Below are 22,515 nucleotides of genomic sequence, written 5' to 3' on the forward strand. Positions count from 1 at the left end.
GAGGTTGTGTGTTCCTTGTGTAATTTACTGTATTATTACTGTATTCATGAATTAAGTAATTTCCTCCCAGCTCTAGCAGTAGAGGAGCGAGCCAGACAGATGAACATGAAAGTACATTCCTACCGGCCTTCAGGCTCCAATGACCCCGAGACGAACCTCAAGACCAAACGAGAGGTCAGTACTGTTGCATCTCTGCTGGAAGACAGGCACTATTTCCTGGTCCACCTTAACATTACAACTCTGTTGTAGTTATATAGTTCTAGACCTAGAGCTACAATATATTAACTGTCGTTCAAGATGGCCACTGTCCTCCACATATAAAAAGTTGGAGAGTTTTCCATGCTGATTAATTTTTCATTGTCAGTTTCAACATAGATGCCACTTTGGGTATTGAGGAGCAGTGGTGTAAAGTACTTAAGTAAAAATACTTGAAAGTACTACTTAAGTAGTTTTGGGGGGTATCTGTATTTTACTTTACAATTTAAATTTTTGACAACTTTTACTTTTACTTCACTACATTTCTAAAGAAAATAATCTACTTTTTACTCCATACATTTTCGCTGAAACCCAAAAGTACTCGTTACATTTTGAATGCTTAGCAGGACAGGAAAATGGTCAAGTTCATGCACTTATCAAGAGAACATCCCTGGTCATCCCTATTGCCTCTGATCTGGCAGACTCACAAAATACAAATGCTTAATTTGTAAACGATGCCTGAATGTTGGAGTGTGCTCCTGGCTATCCGTAAATAAAAAACAAGAACATAGTGCCTTCTGGATCTTTGAAATGATTTCTACTTTTACTTTTACGTTCAATACTTAAGTATATTTTAGCAATTACTTTTACTTTTGAGACATAAGTATAATTAAAACCAAATACTTTTAGACTTTTACTCAAGTACTATTTTACTGGGTGACTTTCACTTGAGTCCTTTTCTATTAAGGTATCTTTACTTTTATTCAAGTATGACAATTGGGTAGTTTTTCCACCACTGTTGGGGATCTACACCTAAACCTCAGCTAGACACCAGTTTTTTATTGGACCTACTGTATGTACAGTAACTATTATAGGAGTGAATAATTGAACCATGTAATACATATTCGGAGTCGTCCTCTCTCACCTCCTTCAGATGTATGCGGATCAGCGGCGGAGCTCTGACAACGTGTCGGCCCGCTCGTCAGACAGCGACATGAGTGACGCGTCGGCCCTATCCCGCGCCAGCAGTGCCTCACGCCTCAGCAGCACCTCCTACATGTCCATCCAATCAGAACGCCCGCGCGGGCGGCTCAGGTCGGTACCCCGCTCGACACTTTAATTGAGTTTCATATGTTCTTACAAGATCATTTACAAGGTAATTGGGCATCAAGAACCAATTGAAGATATTGAAGTAATCAAAAGCACATTGTAGAGTTTGTTCTTCTGTCAGTCGTGCATGCCTGTTTTTTTTATCAGTCTGTGTTCCTTTCGTCTGTCTTTTTTCTGCATGCTAATGGGTGCACGTTTCAATCTTTTTGCATGATCGTGTTTCTCTGTGAATACTTGCATTGCATACACACAAACACACACGGTGGGGAAACCAAAAATGAATGGACACAGGTCCAAGTCTTTAGAGGAAGAGAAGAAAGAGAGGAGGATCTCGTGGGGGATGAATGGAGAGCAGGAGAGGATGAGGGCAGCAGGGAAGAGACGGTTCTCTCAAGAGCTGAAGAGGAGGAGACACACTGTGTCTGGGGACCCCAAAGACGCCAGGTAAAGAAAAGAGAAAAGGTCCTTTGCTCCGTCACGGGATGGAGGGACCTACAATGGGCCATGGCAGACAAGGGCCCATATTTTAGGGACCTCACATAATCGCTGTGTACCCACTAACCATGGTCCCCGTATCCCTATTGCTCCTGTTGTGACCTGTAAACAGCCTCAACCACCTACTGTAACTGTCACCTAGTGTCCCCTCAAACCTACCTGGCTATACATCACGTGTCAAACTCATTCCAAGGATGGCCGAGTGTCTGCGGGTTTTCGCTCCACCCTTATACTTGATTGATGGATAAAGGTCACTAATTAGTAAGGAACTCCTCTCACGTGGTTGTCTAGGTCTTAATTGAAGTGAAAGACCAAAAACCTGCTGCAGTCGGCCCTCCGTTGAGTTTGACACCCCTGCTTTACGTGTACAAACTAGTGTCCCCTCAAACCCACCAGCCTTACATGTAAAAACTAGTGTCCCCTCAAACCCACCACAGTCTTATTATACTTTCTTAGCCAACCATCCCATAGTCCTATAACCCCAACGGACTCACTCACATAACCCCACCCATAACTTCCCTCCCCGCACAGCCCTAACGTCCCTACGGCTGACCAGTCCAGTCAACCACGGCCTGCCTGCTGACACGGACAAATGACCCAATCCCCTGAGCCTCTCATGGGCAGGCCCTTATTAACAGCCTAATGTTTTGAAGTCTATGTGTGCGTGTGGCGTGTGTGCGTGTGTGTGTGTGTGTGCGTACGTGCGTGCGTGTGTGTGTGTGCGTTACAATCCAGGGTTACTCCAAGCAGTTTAGTCTCCTCAACCTGCTCAATTACCACGTTATTCATTACAAGATTTAGTCGAGGTTTAGTGAATGATTTGTCCCAAATACAATGCTTTTAGTTTTTCCTTGCCTCCCATTCTGAAATGAACTGCAGCTCTTTGTTAAGTGTTGCAGTCATTTCAGTCGCTGTGGTAGCTGACATGTATAGTGTTGCGTCATCTGCAACATAGACACACTGGCTTTACTCAAAGCCAGTGGCATGTCGTTAGTAAAGATTTTTTAAAGTAAGGGGCCTAGACAGCTGCCCTGGGGAATTCCTGATTCTACCTGGATTTTGTTGGAGAGGCTTCCATTAAAGAACAACCTCTGTGTTCTGTTAGCAGGCAACTCTTTATCCAATATATAGCAGGGGGTGTAAAGCCATAACACATACATTTCTCAAGCAATGAACTATGATCGATAGCGTCAAAAGCCGCACTGAAGTCAAACAAAACAGACCCCACAATGTTTTTATTATCAATTTCTCTCAGCCAATCATCAGTCATTTATGTAAGTGTTGTGCTTGTTGAATGTCCTTCCCTATAAGTATGCTGAAAGTCTGTTGTCAATTTGTTTACTGTAAAATAGCATTGTATCTGGTCAAACACAATTTTTTCCAAAAGTTTCCAAAGGGTTGGTAACTGGCTGATTGGTCGGCTTTGAGCAAGTAAAGGGGCTGTACTATCCTTAGGTAGGGGAATAACTTTTGCTTTCCTCCAGGCCTTACATGTTCTAGTAGGCTTATATTGAAGATTTAACAAATAGGAGTGGCAAAATCATCCACTATCATCCTCAGTAATTTTCCATCCACGTTGTCAGATCCCAGTGGCTTGTCATTGTTCATAGACAACAATCATGTTTTTCACCTCTTCCACACTAACTTTACGCAATTAAAATGACAATGCTTGTCTTTCATAATTTGGTCAGATATACTTGGATGTGTAGTGTCAGCATTTGTTGCTGGCATGTCATGCCTAAATTTGCTAATCTTGCCAAAGAAAAAATCATTAAAGGAGTTGGCAATGTCAGTGGGTTTTGTGTTGAATGAGCCATCTGATTCAATGAATGATGGAGCAGAGTTAGCCTTTTTTGCTTAAAATTTCATTTCAGGTGATCCAAAGCTTTTTACTATCTGTCTTTATGTCATTTATCTTTGTTTCATAGTGTAGTTTTCTTCTTTTTATTCAGTTTAGTCACATGATTTCTCAATTTGAAGTACGTTTGCCGATCGGTTGTACAGCCAGACCTATTTGCCATTTCTTTTGCCTCATCCTTCTCAACCATACAATTTTTCAATTCCTCATCAATCCATGGGGATTTAACCGTTTTACAGTAATTTTGTTAATGGGTGCATGCTTATTAGTAACTGGGATAAGCAATTTCATAAATGTTTCAAGTGCGTTGTCTGATTGCTCCTAATTACACACCATGGACCAACAAATATTATTTACATCGACAACATAGGAATCACTACAAAACTTCTTGTATGACCTCTTATACACTGTATTTGGCCCAGCCTTTGGAACTTTGGTTTTCCTAGGTATGGCTACTATATTGTGATCACTACGTACGATGGATCTGGATACTGCATTCAAGCACATTTCTGCAGCATTAGTAAAGATGTGATCAATACATGTTCATGATTTCATTCCTGTGCTGTTTACTACCCTGGTAGCTTGATTGATAACCTGAACCGGGTTGCAGTTACTAGTTACATTTTGAAGCTTTATCTTGAGTGGGCAGCTTGATGAAAGCCAGTCAATATTTGAATCACCCAGAAAAGATACCTCTCTATTGATATCACATACATTATCAAGCATTTCACACATTATCCAGATACTGACTGTTAACACTTGTAGGTCTATAGCAGCTTCCCACCAGAATGGGCTTTAGGTGAGGCAGATGAACCTGTAGCCATATTACTTCAACAGTATTTAACATTAGATCCTCTCTAAGCATTACTGGAATGTGGTTCTGAATAACAACAACCACACCTCCACCTTTGGCATTTCTGTCTTTTCTGTAGATGTTATAACCATGTATTGCTACCACTGTATCATCAAAGATATTGTCTAAGTGAGTTTCAGAGATGGTCAGAATATGAATGTCATCTGTTACAAGCAAATTATTAATTTCATGAACCTTGTTTCTTAAGTTACATATGTTAACGTAAATATTTTAACACTTTTCTGGGATGCATGATTGTTTTTCTTGCTTTACTGGGAAGCCTAACAGAGGTAGACATCCTATGGTTATTTATATTAGCGCAGGGTGGTCTGCACACAGTGGGCTTCCTGTTAGGGGACACAAACCCAAGTACTAACAATATAACACTGATTCATAGGCATGTAATTACATACAATAGCTGTAGAATCAGCAGAGGCATTCAGGACAGTAAGAGGGACATAAATTAGGTTACTTACATTGTGTCTTCCAACAACCTTTGCTGGAGCATTATGACAAATCAGTGACACAATGGTAGTGATTAAATCCGCTGGGCTTGGGTCAAGGAACACAAATGATTTGGGTGGATACCATCCTCCTTATACTATGCACTTTGTTTCCAGAAGCTATCGGAATTGTCAATAAGTGTTACACCGACAGAGCTGCAATTGTCTCATAGCCAGTTATGGAAGACTAAAAGTCTGCTGAACCGTTCAATGCCATGATTTAGGGAGGGCAGAGGGACAGATATTATGAGGCATTTGTTGGTGTCAAGTAGTGACCCAATCAGTTCTTTCAAATCCATCTTCAGCTGTCATGAGCTGCCCTTCATAATGCCATTCGACCCCACATGAACCATGACAGTATCAGCCTGACTCACAGCCACGAGAAGCAACCTGGTGATATCCTGAACTTTTGCCCCAGGAAAACACAAAGTCTTTGCCCCAGGTACAGACATATGCCTCACCATCGAACTCAGCCTCACCATCGAACTCCCTATCACAATAGCCGGAATGATCCAGCCTCTGCTGTGTCTCGAAGCTTATTGCAAGGCCAGAGCCACATAACTCACCTGAAAAGAGGGCTGCTGAAACGCCAGCTGCGTGCAGGCCACAACAGCCAAAGGGACAGAGCTCTGATCCAGAAAGCACAGCCCAGCGGAGGTGGGCCGCGGTGGTCCAGGCTGTGCTCAGCCAATTGACTGACTAGGGAGAGGTACATGTTTCAAACTGACCACCATAGACCCTGTGCCCGAGAAAGCGAAGGTAACCTGACTAAATGATTACCGCCCCGTAGCACTCGCGTCAGTAACCATGAAGTGCTTTGAAAGGCTGGTCACATCAACTCTATCATGCCGGAAACCCTAGACCCACTCCAATTCCAATTGGACAAAAGGAACACCTATGTGAGAATGCTGTTCATTGACTACAGCTCGGCGTTCAACACCGTAGTGCCCACAAAGCTCATCACTAAGCTAAGTGATGTTTTTACACTGCTGCTACTCGCTGTTTATTATCTATGCATAGTCACTTTCCCCATACCTACATGTACAAATTACCTCAACTAACCCATACCCCCACCCATTGACTCGGTACCGGTATCCCCTGTATAGAGCCTCGTTATTGTTATGTCATTTTCGCGTGTTACTTTTTATATATTTTTTTACTTTCGTTTATTTAGTAAATATTTTCTTAAATCGATTCCTTGAACGACATTGTTGGTTAAGGGCTTGTAAGTAAACATTTCACGGTAAGGTCTACCTGTTGTATTCGGTGCATGTGACAAATAAAAGTTTGATTCGACATCCACAGCCATAGAGGGAACACACAAGTTCCTGGAAGAAGACAGCTGGTACAGGGGCTAAAACTGATTTGAAAGAGTTAAGTCTGGACCTGCATCGGGGGGAAGGAGGCAGGCGCGCCGAGAACGCAAATTCTTGTTCTTTCTGGTTCCGACACATGAACGCTCACCTGGAATCGGTCAATGAGCAGCCATTTCCTGGTTAAAGGTAGTAGAGGGGTTTAGTGGCAGAAATTGATCATAGTCCAGGAAGGTCCCATTATGATCGTCTTGGATGTTTTGACAGGAAGCATTTAAAGATGCCAATAGTAAGGGCGCTGTACTGCAGCGCCAGCTGTGCCATCAGAGTCCCTGGGTTCGCGCCCAGGCTCTGTCGTAACCGGCCGCGACCGGGAGGTCCGTGGGGCGACGCACAATTGGCCTAGCGTCGCCCGGGTTAGGGAGGGCTTGGTCGGTAGGGGTGTCCTTGTCTCATCGCGCACCAGCGACTCCTGTGGCGGGCTGGGCGCAGTGTACGCTAACCAAGGTGGCCAGGTGCACGGTGTTTCCTCCGGCGCATTGGTGCGGCTGGCTTCCGGGTTGGATGTGGGCTGTGTTAAGAAGCAGTGCGGCTTGGTTGGGTTGTGTATCGGAGGACGCATGACTTTTAACCTTCGTCTCTCCCGAGCCCGTACGGGAGTTGTAGCGATGAGACAAGATAGTAGCTACAAAAACAATTGGATACCACGAAATTGGGGAGAAAAAGGGGTAAAATTCAAAAAAAAAAAAAAAAAAAAAGATGCCAATAGTCTCATGGAATCCTTATTCAGTTCAAGGCACTTGGTCAAATGTGTTTATTTCTTCATGAAAAGTAATATTCCTTTCTTTAGCTGCATCAAGTTCAATATCTTTTTCACAAATGAAGGTATCCATCAGACCATTCCCCGTGACAACTACGAACACGTCACAGATCCATCACTTAATAGCATGCAAGTCCCCAGCAGATTGAAAGGGGTTCACTGCTGAACGCCTACATTTCCCGGCGCCGCCAGGGACATAGAAGCTCCCTCCGTGGCCGCGGACACCCCTAGCAGTGCCTCTGCACAACTGTGTGGTTGTCTGTCTCTCGTTGAATGTGGAGAGCGAGAGAGAAGCGCATGGAGGGTGGTTGATGGCTGGTTCGGTTGTCAGTGGCAGGTTGCCGGCTATGTGCTATGCACTGGCCCGGCTGCGTGTTAGTGTTTGGTGTAGCCTCTCAGAGCTGTTTCGGCCGTGTCCCCAGTGTCTGTAGTCATGGCGGACACAAAACATACAGTTACAGCATGTACTGGCCAACAATTGGAGTCACACGCTGGAAATAAGGACTTTCCTTTGGTAGTTCAATAGAGAGTGTTGTATAAGTCGAGCTCTTGGTAGCCTGGTTCCATTGTTGATATCCAGGTACCATATACATGGATGAACGCTTCACGGCAGACTGTAACCATTTAGCTCCGTTTTGTTTGTAGCTACAGTGGCTTGTGAAAGTATTCACCCTCCCCTTCGCATTTTTCCTATTTTCTTGCCTTACAACCTGGAATTAACATTTATTTTTGGGGGGTTTGTATCATTTGATTTACACAACATGCCTACCAGTTGTGAAACAAAGAAGAAATAAGACAAAAAAAAAACAGAAAACTTGAGCGTGCATAACTATTCATCCCCACAAAGTCAATAATTTGTAGAACCAACTTTTGCAGCAATTACAGCTGCAAGTCTCTTGGGGTATGCCTCTATAAGCTTGGCACATCTAGCCACTGTGGTTTTTGCCAATTCTTCAAGGCAAAACTGCTCCAGCTCCTTAAAGTTGGATGGGTTCCGCTGGTGTACAGCAATCTTTAAGTCATACCACAGATTCTCAATTGGATTGAGGTCTGTGCTTTGACTAGGCCTTTCCAAGACTTTTAAATGTGTCCCCTTAAACCACTCGAGTTTTGCTTTAGCAGTATGCTTAGGGTCATTGTCCTGCTGGAAGGTGAACCTACGTCCCAGTCTCAAATCTCTGGAAGACTGAAACACGTTTCCTTCAAGAATTTCCCTGTATTTTGTGCCATCCATCCTTCCTTCAGTTCTGACTAGTTTCCCAGTCCCTGACTAGTTTCCCAGTCCCTGACTAGTTTCCCAGTCCCCGTGTTTGCTTATTTCTTTCTTTAAGCAATGGCCACACTTTCGTAAAGCCCAGATCTGTGGAGTGTACAGCTTAAAGTGGTCCTATGGACAGATACTCCAGTCTCAGCTGTGGAGCTTTAAAGCTCCTTCAGGGTTGTCTTTGGTCTCTTTGTTGCCTCTTTGATTAATGCCCTCCTTGCCTGGTCCATGAGTTTTGGTGGGCGGCCCTCTCCTTGACAGGTTTGTTTTTTTAATGATGGATTTAATGGTGCTCTGTGGGATGTTCAAAGTTTCGGATATTTTTTTATAACCCAACCCTGATCTGTACTTCTACACAACTTTGTCTCTGACCTGTTTGGAGAGCTCCTTGGTCTTTATGGTGCCCCTTGCTTAGTGGTGTTGAAGACTCTGGGGCCTTTCAGAACAGGTGTATACATACTGAGATCGTGAGATGTGACACTTAGATTGCACACAGGTGGACTTAATTATGTGACTTCTGAAGGTAATAGGTTGCACCAGATCTTATTTAGGGGCTTCATAGCAAAGGGGGTGAAAACATATACACTCACCACTTTTCAGTTGTTGTTTTTTTAGACATTTCTGAAACAAGTCATCTTTTTCATTTCACCTCACCAATTTGGACTATTTCGTGTGTGTCCATTACATGAAATTCATTTAAATTACAGTTTGTAATGCAACGAAATAGGAAAAACGCCAAGTGTGGTGAATACTTTTACAAGGCACTGTACGTCTTGTTTGGCCAGCATTGTGTCAAGTCAATGTGGTTCACACTGAGCCTGGCGTGTGCAGAAAGTAGCCCATCCCTTTTTCCAACTGATTTGTCGATATAAATTCAGGGCATCAATGTTGTTGAGAAAAGTAGCAGAACTTTTGTCGTTCCCGATGGCTAACGTTATGTCTTTCAAAAACGGCGCAGTAGAAAGGCCCCAGGTTATTGTGGAGGTGTTTGATGGAGATACTTGGATGCATACAGTATATTGATGACTGTCCCGAAGTCAGTTTGGAGGTGCTTGGTTATGAGACTTAGCTGCCTATGAGAAGAGGTGTGGACGTTATAGACACTACCTTGTCCCTTTATCTCCTCCCATCTTCCTCAAACCTCCTTCTTCTTCTCTCTCCATCTGAGGCTGCTATATTCTATCAGTCCCATTATTCAATATCAATGTATGTTGTTCAATGCGGGGAAATGTGTTTGGTAATTTGTGCTGACATACAACATCACATGTGATATAGTCTCCTTGTTTATTTGGCTTGATTTAATGTTGTGCATGTGGTTGTGTATCTGTGATTGTTGTGTGTGTCAACTTTCGTTGTTGTGTCTGCGTGTGTGTTTGTACGTCAGTGTGTATCTCAGATCCCTCCTGGCATGTGTCCTGTGCTCCCGCTGTCCAGACCCCCCGCTGGACCTCTTCTGAGTACCCTCCTCCCTACCCCACCGCCGGCCCTCGCCTCTTCATCACCCCCCTCTACGGGGCTGAGGAGAGGCCCCAGGCCCCCCTACCCCTCCCTAGCCCCCTGGTCACTTGGAGAGGGTCCACGATGGGTATGCGGGACGGGGGCAGTGTGGCAGGGCTCTCCTGCACCCCGACCCCTTTAGAGGGGATGGACATGCACTAGCTCCTCCGAACCCCTAGAAAGCGCCACAGAGCACTGAGTGTCATCTGTCCCTGCTGTATGTTAGCCTGTCTGAGGAGAAGAAGCCTGAACAGCTAAGGCTATTGGCTGAGACTGAGAGACTCATTTATATTACAAAAGACACACACACACACATACATATATATATATATACTTATATATATATATATATACTTATATATATATATATATATATATATATATATATATATATATATACTTATATATATATATATAAGTATATATATATATATATACTTATATATATATATATATATATATACTTATATATATACTTATATCAGAGGAGGCTGGTGGGCGAAGCTATAGGAGGACGGGCTCATTGTAATGGCTGGAGTGGAATGGAGTCAAACATGTGGTTTCCATCTGTTTGAAGTGTTTGATACCTTCCATTGATTCCATTCCAGCCATTACAATGAGCCCATCCTCCTATAGCACCTACCACCAGCCTCCACTGATAATATATATAATACATTGTAATGTGTTTTAATTATATTTCAGTGTTATCAACCATTACAAAAGTCCAGCAGTGATGGACATTGGACACAAGGCGTATTGCTGAATTGTTTGGGATTTTGGAAGCGTATTAGGAAATTTGAGATCATTGAGATCATTTTTTAGTTTTGAGATCTTTTGGAGTCTGTTCAGGCTTTCTTGTATCATCAATATCATGTTTTAACATTAAACTCATTACAACCACTCACCAATCATTGTATGCCTCATATCATACTGTATAAGAACCTTATCAATTATTGAAGTTTATTAGACTGCTGTGTTTTCCCCCACTAAAGTGAAGGTAACCCCTTACGTTATAAGTACCTCTGCTCATTTCATATCTCAAGACTGTGGTTCCAGATTTAACTTTTACTCTCCTCTCTCTCCCTCTAGTCGGCAGGTTCGTGCGGCGCCGGGCCGGACCATGCTGAAGAGCACAAGCGTGAGTGGTGAGATCTACGCGTCAGAGCGCACTGACGGCAGCCAATCGGATACGGCGCTGGGCACGGTGGGCATGGGTGGCAAGAAGAGACGCTCCAGCCTCAGTGCCAGGGTGGTCTCCATCGTCTCCAACAGACGTAGTCGCAGCACGTCGCAGATCGTCGGCCCGGGTGAGTTCAAAGGTCAAAACCGACCCTCACCCAAATGAAGGAGACGCTCGGGATGGTTGTGGTTTGAAAATGTGGCTCTGATATTTTGTTTTGATTTACGGTTTACATTGAAAGACGGTGGTAGACAGACATTTAACAATTGGACATTACAGACAGTAAAAATGAGACAGTACGGACGATCAACAAGTGTCCATGACATGATAGCTCTCAGGTGTTTTTTTAGGGTTAAGAGTGACCTGAAGCTACCTTCAGAATAAGACAGTACAAAAAACAGAGAAGCACGTCACTCTTGACCTTGTGTTTACGTGACTGCGCACCAAAATGTCCTTATGCTGGAATTCCAATCTTACGGAAACAACCCACAAAAAGCATGTTATAAAAGAGTTTCAAAACAACATGCTTCTACTCCAGATGACACCAGCTGCGGCCAAACTTTCAGTCAGAGGGACTTGAAGGAATCTTTCTCAGCCTGGCTGGACTCACTGGAGGGTGGGGAGAGAGAGAGAAAGCAGAGAGACAGAGAGAGAGGTAGTTGAAAGGCTCCAACTGCACTCTCTTCCTCTTTTTTTGCACTCCCCCTTTGTAGCTGACATAAAAAGCCATTATAAAGGAAACTAGGGCCTAGGGGGGTCTCTCCATGCCTCTCACCTCTCTCCCCATTGTTATATAGTATAGAAGTACGATTGGTGTTCTGTGTGATAGTTGCCCTCTTCACTGACAAAATCTAGAATTCATGTTGGGTTGAGAGAAATATTGTTTTATGGTTGATACGGGGGATTCTTGCTGTACTACAATTCATTTAAGGTTAGCGTTCTTTGTCATGAATCTTGTTCTAGAGGCAGCTCTGCAGAGTGGTCACTAGCTGGCACAGCCATAAAGCCATTAAATCAGCCTAAGTCTTTTAAGCCTAAGTCTAAGCTTAACCACACTGCTAACCTTAAATTAAGACGAAAAAAACACACAAAAAATCATGAATTTCTACAATATATCCAATTTTGACTTTGCAGCTGGCCCTTCTAGAGGAAATCGCTCAGTTCTGCCTCCAGGGAAAGATTTATAACAATAAACATCAACCTGCGTATCATCATCATGTACTACTGTATCGTTCTTTAGGATTGACTGTACGGTACGCCATTGTCTGTATTAGGACAGAATGATCTTGTTGGTTGTGTTGACGTGACGAGGGATGGAACCTTGAAACAACAAACCATGTTGTTCTTTCTCTCCAACCCTCTCCAACCCTCTCCAACCCTCTCCAACCCATTGTTCAGCTGTGACTTGTGAAAACACGATGACAGAAAAGTATACTTTGACTTCCCGGTTCTTTCAATTTCTCTTTCGTGTCCTTTGTCCTCTGAGATGGGTGGCCGTTCCCCAGCTCTGTCACTGTGTCCTATCATGAATACATGGCACCACACCTGGTTCTCCTCAAGAGGACCACAAAATAAAGCCTTCTGGCCTAAATGTGTTCATCCTCGAGAGTTCTGTTGTTTAGCACTGACCCATATAAACTAAGGCCTGGAAGATAGCACTTCAGGTCTCAGGAAGACAGTAGATTAGCCGTGCTTACTTAGCCATTAGCCTTAGCTCTCCGCTACATTGTGTCTATTTTTTTCCTCTCCGGTACCAGAGGGGAAGGGGAAGAAGGAGAAGGGTGCGTCCATCCAGAGGAGCACAGAGACGGGCATGGCTGTAGAGATGACCAGGAACATGAGTCGACAGTCCAGTAAAGAGTCCACCAACGGCACCATGAACAGCTGCAACTCCGAGGGAAAGTCAGTATCTCCAATCTCTCTCTCTCTCTATATATATATTAATCTCTCTCTCTGTATGTCTCTCTCTCTCTCGCTATCTCTCCCTGTATACTGTATGTCTCTCTCCTTTTCCTCCCTCTACCCCCTATTATTTTTGTCCCTTTCTTCCTGTTTCTGTTTATGGATACAAATATTTTTTTTCTCCAATGTTACATGAATTGACATTCACTGTGAAGTAAACAACCCAGTATTTCAGCATGATTGCAGTAAATTGGATAGATAATTTCACCTAGGACCCATAAGTCATGTACGGTATTTAGCTGTATATTGACTGTGTTCTTCCTCTGTTCCAGTCTGCTTTTCGGTGGGGTGCGTCTGGGACAGCCAGGCAACCAGTTCAGCGACTTCCTGGATGGTCTGGGTCCCGCCCAGCTGGTGGGCAGACAAACGCTGGCCACACCTGCCATAGGTGAGTAAATATCCCCCTATTCTGTTCTGTCTACTCATCATGTTATTGCCCCATCGTAGTTCCTCTGTGACTCCTCCCCAATTGATAGCTTATTGCTCAGCTATTTCTATACCCTTCCCTTCTCCCACAAATCCGTTTCATTGATTCACATCGCTTCCTGTCCTCCGTCTCCATATTACCTCCATTACTCAATATCCTTCCAACTTCCCTCTTGAGAGACTCTGTTGCCCACTTTTCTTACTACTTCCTATTTCGTGACCTTAGGTGTGTTCGTGCAGTAAGCCTAACGAAGCCGATTGTAGTCGGGGGAGGTGCATCTGCCAAAAGTCAGACACTGTGGTGGTTTTCCAACAGCAAGGCTCAGATCAACATGGCAGTGTCAACATAGCTGCTATTGTTTATAAAAACAAAATCTTTATGTCGAAATTAACTTTTCTATACCCCCCTTTATCACACACTATCAAACTGAAAACAAAGCATGTGTACAATTAATTGGTTAGAGAGAGGTCTCAAATATCACTTTCATTTGTAACTTTAGAATCGGGGTAAATTTGGTTCCTGTTTTAGGCATGTCTTTGGCCATTTCCATCAAACAAAAACACCCTAATATTTGGTTGACAAATAGTGTCTCCAACACTGCAGGTGATGACTGCATGGTGCAGTTGGGTGAGAAGCAACTGCAGCGACTTGAAGGTGTCTTCATCAAAAACTGCATGACCTTTGATCACATGATTTTTGGAAATGTTTATACCCATAATGCAAAACACGACAGTGACCATCAAGTGATCTGCTCGAACATCCCCCTTATCTCCTGCCTACTTCCTGTTCTGATCCGTTCAATCCAGTTCCTGTTTAGTCGACCAGAGACAAAACAGAAGGCGAGACATCAGCTGCTATCGCATTGGTGTATATAGCAAGCCGGAACTGTGAAAAAATCATCTATAGTGAACGGCCTGAGTCGGACATCTTCATTTATCCACCATCTTTGGTCAACTCGTTCTACTTCTTCTTCCTCCCAGGTGATATTCAGATCGGAATGATGGACAAGAAGGGTCAGCTGGAGGTGGAGGTGATCAGAGCTCGGGGCCTTGTACAAAAGCCTGGATCCAAATCCCTCCCTGGTGAGACACTGGTGGTAGCGCCACCTAAGGGTGGAGGACTGCATTGAGACAAAATCATATTCACTGCGAAGTCCATTGAAAGTGCTTTTTAATCCAGGAGTAGTCTTATCTGGGCCCATGTAATCGCCCAGCTAGAGAAAACAATTCGACCAGACCATGTTTAGAACCACAATTGAGTATCCGTATCTGCCTCTTGTTTCTTCTTTCTTTCTTTCGTCAGCTCCATACGTCAAGGTCTATCTGTTGAATAATGGAGCGTATGTAGCCAAAAAGAAAACCAAGATTGCACGGAAAACGCTGGACCCGCTGTACCAGCAAGCGCTGCAATTCGAGGAGAGCCCACAGGGTAAAGTCTTACAGGTGAGGGTCAAAGCCTTGTTTCATGAAGAAAAGTTCAATCACTTTTTAATTCAATAATTCAATAAATGCATCGACTGAATAATATTCAAAAATATTTTTTATTTATTTAACCTTTAACCATTTAAGCTGTAATGGTTTTAATCAATACATTTTTTGGGGGTATTTTTTTCTCCTTCAGGTGATCGTCTGGGGAGACTACGGACGAATGGACCACAAAAGCTTCATGGGAGTTGCACAAATCCTATTGGAGGAACTAGACTTAACAAGCACAGTGATTGGCTGGTACAAGTTGTTCCCACCCTCCTCCTTAGTGGACCCCACACTAGCCTCCCTGACTCGACGTGCTTCCCAGTCGTCATTGGACAGCTCCTCGGGCCCACCGGGCACCCGATCCTAGTGGACCAATAGGACTACAGCTACCAATCTTAATGGACCAATGGTGACTATGGCTAGCCTACCGCTTTGTGAAACGAATTAACGTCACCTTAGAGATTAACGGACAAAAATTATTCTAGAACAACAACAATCAAGAAACAGAGTCACAATGATTAACAAAAAAGCTTTGTTGAGATCTGACAATCACTCCTGGCATCGTTTCATCTCTTTGTTTGTTTTAGAGAGCGTTAGATTTCAGTGTTTCATTCCAGTAACGAATTCGCCATCGTTTTTTTCGCGGTTGTAATCTAAGAACTAGGGCTGTCGGTAATAAAACAATGTTCGGAAGCTAGGTAAGGCTGTACTTGAGTCGAGCGGTAAGGAGACACTCGATTCATTGGAGAAACTAAGTAGAAATGTAAATGTGAAAGGAAGCAGGGTGGTAGTTTTTAGTCAAACCATCAATAAACAAAGAAATGTATGTTAGCGTCGGAATGTATGGACCCAAGACAGAGGTGTCATCCTCCTTGTCTCTCAGGGGGTGCCATAATGTCCTCTCCGCAGTGGCCCCCATCCGGCCCCCAAACAGACTGCCAGCACTTCGGCCCCTAGGGCAGAGTGCTTCTGAGTGGGGTTGGTCCGGGCAAGCAGGGGTCTCCTTCTGGTGCCTAGACTTTGTGGTTTCACATTACTGGTCCTTCTTTGTCAAAATATCATTTTTTTTGTTTTCAATATGTTTACCATGGCTGGTCCAAGCCGCTCTCTCGTTTTTGTCTTTGGTACGTTTGACTCTTTTTTTTCTCAGTTTGTTACTTATGGCACAAAAATGTTTTTATGATGAGTATGAGGTTTACGATGCGTTGTCTGATGTATGCATGGAAAAGAATAAAAAGACACAAGGAAAAAATACGAAATAGAGAACATTAAAAAAAAAAGTGTCTGCAATGAGATGCAGGGGACTGTTCAGTGACACATCTTAAATTACGATTTTTACACTTGACGATGAGATTAGTGTGGGATTACAATGTTGTTTCTTCGTTCAGTCACTTACAAAAAGTCCAACCCAGTTGTCTTTGTATAGATGTATATTAGACCTCCAAGGAGGTTGACCAATAAATATAATTATACATTTCATTTTGAACTATCACCAGGGTGTCAACAAGTGACTGTAAAAAAAGACGTATCTTTGTCCACAATCACGAGAACTTTCATTTAGCTGTTTTCCTGGAGCATCCTTCCCCTCACCCCAGCACATGTTTAGGGGTTTTATCCAAAACTTCAGTTTAAATTATTTTGAGATTCAAAAACGCAAGCAAAATAAGCCAGATTTTTTTTTTTATGGCCAAAAGTTAAACTTTTTGAGAAAAAAAAGGTGAATGAAAAAAATATAAAAAATACTGCTTGCAAATATAATTATTTGGTTCATTTCATTTCTTCTTTGTCTCGATTTTTTGGAAAAACAAAAAACATCAGTTGCTCAAATTTCCCTTCTGCATCTTTGTGAATGTGAAAAGTAACCAATCAGATTGAGCTTTCCGGACAGGAGCACCAATGCTCATCCTTCGTCAGGCCCGCTGACTCCTGCCACACCAAAAGGGGGCGTGGCCAGCATGACTCGGACCTGTTCCAAGCTGCATGCACATTTTGTAAAACAAAAACGATACTGGAAAAAAAAAGATTGAACTGAACTAGATACGTGTGTTCGTTCCACATATCAGTAGGCCCGCTTGTATGTTGCATGCACTTGTACAGTTTGCTCGTACTTAAATATAAAGAGAAACCGAAGCCATTCACATCACGCGAAGACATTCGAAATGATCAGCTGCAGTCAAATCTAGTCCACATCCTTCATTCCGGTGCTGAATGTTTTTCGAAACCAACTGATTACCGAGATTATGTTGATGCCTTTAAAGCTATTGAACCCGTGCTGTACTGTGTTACTAAGCAATCCTCACCGCCCATTCTTTCAAATCTACAGTTACTGTACACATAGTTTACCTCTATGGGGCTGAGACTTCATGTTTGAATATGTATAAATCAGATCAATTTATATACAAAGTATAGCTATGTTGAACATAATGATGTAATAAGATATATGGATACATATGTTACACAAATTATTTAGAGTATAATGTACCAAAAGTAATTTAGGTATATTGTAAATATATTTTTAACCAACCAAACGGTTTAGTGATATTTACGAAAGGGGCCAAGTCAGATTACGGGGACATTGTCAAGTTCCTTAAGACTACGATTGGATTTATAAAGTCACAAAGGGACACTACTTTACTTCAAGGCTTCAGGGGATAGTCCCAAATTGCCACACTTGAGTGTACTAGGGTATCAGGCCATATTATCTGCAAAAGCTGTCGTCACTACACCTCTCTCTCTCCATGCTTTGAAACCTACAACCTACGACCCCAGCCATGTAAAACCCCATTTATAAAAACGTCCATTTTTTTGTTTCATGTTTAGTGAGTTATTTTTTTTATTTTGTCAGTATTATTAGAATAAAAAAAAAATGCTGATTGTTTACAATTTATGTGTTCCACTGAAACAACAACTACAAAAGAAACCGATCAGATAAAAATGTATTCACTGCAGCGTTTCTTGTTTGGTATAACAGGTGTGGCTCAAATGATGAGTATGTTTTATATAAAACATATATAAAAAGAGTTCATTTTTATTATTTACAAATAAAAAAGAATGTGTGGAAGAATTCTCCCTCATACTTGCTGTTGTTGTTCCACTGTCAACCCTCTCCTCCTACCATCCCTGGGTTCATAGTCCTATTTAAAACCATTTGAAACAGTTCAACTGGGCGTGATTGAGCTTGTCTGATAGAATGGAGCCAATTCTCAAAATTGCAAACCCCGCCCATCTGACAATCCAGGCAGGCTAAAGCAAACACTAAGGGCTGGATTCAATCCCTATCGCGGAGGTGTCGCGGAGGTGTCGCGGAAGATCCGCCTAAAACTGTAAAAAAATAAGTTCCGGTTGAGCCGACATTCAGTGCCTTCAGAAAGTATTCAGACCCCTTGACTTTTTCCCCATTTGTTAGGTTACAGCCTTATTCTAAAATTGATTCAATATATTTTTTTCCTGATCAATCTACACACAATACCACATAATGACAAAGCAAAAACACGTTTTAAGAAATTGTTGATCATTTCAACAAAAAAATGTAATAATGAAATATCACATTTACATAAGACCCTTTACTCAGTACTTTGTTGAAGCACCTTTGGCAGCGATAACAGCCTCGAGTTTTCTTGGGTATGACGCTACAAGTTTGGCACACCTGTATTTGGGGAGTTTCTCCCATTCTTCTCTGCAGATTCTCTCAAGCTCTGTCAGGTTGGATGAGGAGTGTTGCTGCAGAGCTATTTTCAGGTGTCTCCAGAGATGTTTGAACGGGTTGTCATCAAGGATCTCTCTGTACTTTGTTCCGTTCATCTTTGCCTCGATCCTGACTAGTCTCCCAGTCCCTGCCGCTGAAAAACATCCCCACAACATGATGCTGTCAACACCATGCTTCACAGTAGGGATGGTGCCAGGTTTTCTCCAGACGTGATGCTTGACATTGAGGCCAAAGAGTTTAATCTTGGTTTCATCAGACCAGAGAATCTTGTTTCTCAAGGTCAGAGAGTCTTCATTTGCCTTTTGGCAAACTCCAAATGGAGTTGCATTACTGCTTAGTAACAGCACAGTAACTAATATAAACCGATGTAGATCCCAGATACTACACTCCTCCCCCATAGTGTTTAACTCCCAGAGAACAAGGTAAATATGTTAGGTAACTGCTAATGCAATATCTGAACAATGCATTCTTAAACATTTTTCAACTACTGGGTTGAAGCAGACTTTTCAGAGCCCAGCACAAATCCAGGGGATTATTCTGCCCCGAAGATGGAGTTTGTGTCCTAATAACTAACCCAGGTAATGTCCTTTTTCTTTCCTTTTACCTAGGACATATTAAAGTGTTTGTTTTACTGTCCGTTACCTCCTTAACCAGCTCAACTCACAGGTCAAGCTTTTGAGGTGCCCTTCGCTGTCGAATAGGATATCTCCGCTCCTCCTGGGCTTCCTGTGGTGGGCCAGGTTCGGGTGGAAGGTCAGGCTCTGTCTCTCCCGTACGTCCACAGTCAGGAGAATAGTCCTGGGGGTCGTTATTGTTCTTGTTCTCTCGGCATGTCTCTGCTGGGGCGTTGGACCGTAGCAGATGATCCACATGAACGTTGTTGACCTGGCGATGACCAATTTGGACTTGGTAAGTCAAAGGTCCTCTGCGTTGCAAGATCACACCTGAGTTCCACAGGCGCTCGGGGTGTCTGAAATCACGTACCATCACCCTCTCTTCCTCTTTGAATTCTCTGACAGTCTTTGAGTGTCTGTCATGAGCTTTCTTCTGCTGTAGCTGGTGCTTTGCCACAGTGCTTGACAAGTCTGGTTTCAACAATGTCAGGCGGGTACGTGGTTGGCGTTTCAGAAACAGTTCAGCTGGTGTACATTCCGTTACTGTGTGTGGGGTGTTACGGTAAGTAAACAGGAACCGGGGAAGCCTTTGGTGGATGGGCACAGACTGAACCTCGAGTCTAGTCCAGGCCTTCTTAAAGGTTTGCACGGCTCTCTCCGCTGCTCCGTTTGATGCCGGATGGTAAGGTGGTGACAGGGTGTGCCTTACTCCGTTGTCCTTGAGAAACATTTCATAATCGTTTGACAGTGGTAGTGGATATTCCTCTGGTAGTATGCAGCGATTTACTGTGACCTTGTAGTCACCGCACATTCTGACGGTCTTGTCTTTCTTTGGGACTACAACAATCGGAGCGGCCCAGTCGCTCCTCGCTACTTTCGTGATTATGTTATTCTTCTGTAGGCTGTCCAGTTCCTTCTCTACTGCTTCCTTAAGAGCATAGGGAACTGGACGTGGTTTGTGAAAGATAGGCTTGGTTCCTTCTTGCACTCTGACTTTTGCTGTGAAGTCTTGTATTTCACCGTAGCCATCTTTGAAAAGTTATTTGTGCTTCTCCAGCATGTTAGTGAGTGTAGTCTGACTCACTGGTTTGTCATTTCTCAGACTGAAGATTTCTCCCCAGTTCAACTTGATCTTTTGTAGCCAGTTTCTGCCTAGCAAGGCTGATTTTTCTCCTTTAACAATGACAAGCGGTAGCGTCCACTCCTTTCCCTCATACCGGACTGGTACCTGGATCTGCCCTAACACAGGAATAGTGTCACCAGTATATGAAGAAAGGCGGATGGACGCGGGCTGAAGAGGACACTCTTTCAGTTTTTCTTTGTAGAGTCTCTCTGGAACCAGAGATACAGACAGGTGTCCAGCTGCATTTTTACTGGTTTTCCCGCTAACTCCATGTTGAGATAGATTCCATCTTTTAGTTGTTGAGCTGTGTACACTGTGAACAGATTAAGATTAAGGCTGTAACGTAACAAAATGTAGGAAAAATCAAGGGGTCTGACTACTTTCCGACGGCACTGTATACAGTGTTCAGTGTTTTGAGAGCTTAGATTGCTCTTAACCCACAATTACCTTGGTACATTATGTCAAAACCGGGTCAAAATGAAAATGCTCTCTAAAATAAGTTGTATCTGTTGCTATGGGTATAAGCCTTTCTTCTTGCTTGCTTGTGGGAAAACTAATATTTTCTCTGGTCCCACAGACTCAACCCTGCCATGCCCTCTGTCATTCTCCTCAGATAGGCATCTTAGCAAAGCAGCTTCACAGAACTCCCAGGGAGAGAGAGAGAGGGGGGGGGGGGAGACAGAGAGAGAGAGAGAGGTGGAGACAGAGAGAGAGAGCGAGAGAGAGCGAGAGAGAGAGAAAGAAAGAGAGAGAGAGCGAGAGAGAGAGAGAGGGAAAGAGAGAGAGAGAAAGAGAGGGGGGAAGGGAGACAGACAGAGAGAGAGAGAGAGGGGGAGGGAGGGAGAGCGAGAGAGAGAGAGAGAGAGAGAGAGAGAGAGAGAGAGAGAGAACAAGCACAGTATCAGTGTAGCTTTAAAAAAACAGGCCAACATTTGAATCCTACACATTAAAGTAGAAAGACCTTAGAATCAACTGAGATCTGACCAAATCCAGGACTAACGTCTTAGAGACTCCAAATTGTGACAAATTAAGCATTACAAAGACAAACATGGAAGGAATTCGCAAAAGCTAGAATTGCCAATGACCATGTCCAAATAATGGCCATCAAATTATGCCTCATTTGTGACGCACTTCCAGTTCACATTTTGACTCTGTGTCATCTCACGGATGTCATCATTAGGACAAGTTTTATATTTGATTTTATCCACTAGGGTTGCTGAAGTTAGACATTTTTAGGAAATGTTATTTAATTGACATAAGCTGTCTTCAATCAATCAATCAATGTGGTTGTGCTTGAGTGTTTGGTGGGGGGGGGTCGCATAAGCCAGGGGAGGCGTAGCTCCCAAATCTTAATTGCACAAAGCTTATTATGTGGCAGGGAATACTATTTGTAGATCAGTGATTGTACACCTCACTTTGTTCAAGATGATCCTCTTCAACTGAAAAAAATGGGTCAATTAGGACCAGTGTTAAGGAAAGCAACCATGGAGCTATGTTATAGCAAATTCGGGGGGTAGCCCTGACTGGGACTCAAACCCAGGTCTAGCGATTATCAAGCCAACGCCTTAACCATTACAGCAACAGGTCTGACCCTCTTGACGAGCTCGCTAGGTGTTGGCTTAGGGTTGCTACACTACTCCTTTCCTAAGGGGGATAGCGTGTCTTCCCCCTTCTCTATACCGAGTACCTACACTGATAAATTACGTTTTATTTTTGTACTATCATGGCAACACCACTAAGTCAATGTTTTGAAGAATAAAAAAAGGCACAAGGCGCCCTCTAGTTCTGCCAGTCCCCACCAAATCAGTCGGTCCTTAATCATTTGTAACATTACAAGGAAGGGTGTCCCCTTTTCCAACTGTTGTCTTTGGTGTGCGAGAGTTCCCTCAGAATATGAAAAGTACATTTACTTTCTCTGACCACATCTTTTTACCTAAAAAAGTGAAACGCAAGTATTTTGGGGAAGAAATGGAGTAAGTAAAATAATGGCACAAACAACTCTACGAAAGTTTTCAACTTTGCATAGAAAATTCTGTAGGACAGCTTTGACTAAAATAGTTCCTTCAAATAGTTCCTTCATGGCTGACTGTGTTGGTTTCTCTCACTGAAAGGGGAAGTTGTAC

At 43.1% G+C, this 22,515-nt stretch overlaps 1 protein-coding gene across 1 annotated transcript in view; it reads left to right on the plus strand.

Moving 5' to 3' along the window:
- LOC139424533 (regulating synaptic membrane exocytosis protein 1-like) overlaps positions 1-16,622 on the plus strand; it is a 91,070-nt gene extending 74,448 nt beyond the window's left edge. Inside the window, exons 27-35 of the mRNA XM_071176459.1 lie at positions 71-174; positions 1,130-1,290; positions 1,597-1,749; positions 10,998-11,215; positions 12,846-12,990; positions 13,323-13,438; positions 14,458-14,559; positions 14,780-14,919; positions 15,098-16,622. Of these exons, the coding sequence (XP_071032560.1) occupies positions 71-174; positions 1,130-1,290; positions 1,597-1,749; positions 10,998-11,215; positions 12,846-12,990; positions 13,323-13,438; positions 14,458-14,559; positions 14,780-14,919; positions 15,098-15,316 (1,358 nt within the window). The 3' untranslated portion in view covers positions 15,317-16,622. The remainder of the gene's footprint in view (positions 1-70; positions 175-1,129; positions 1,291-1,596; positions 1,750-10,997; positions 11,216-12,845; positions 12,991-13,322; positions 13,439-14,457; positions 14,560-14,779; positions 14,920-15,097) is intronic.
- The last annotated feature ends 5,893 nt before the right edge of the window (positions 16,623-22,515 follow it).

The sequence above is a fragment of the Oncorhynchus clarkii genome, chromosome 13 (assembly GCF_045791955.1).
Source record: "Oncorhynchus clarkii lewisi isolate Uvic-CL-2024 chromosome 13, UVic_Ocla_1.0, whole genome shotgun sequence".
NCBI lineage: Eukaryota > Metazoa > Chordata > Actinopteri > Salmoniformes > Salmonidae > Oncorhynchus > Oncorhynchus clarkii.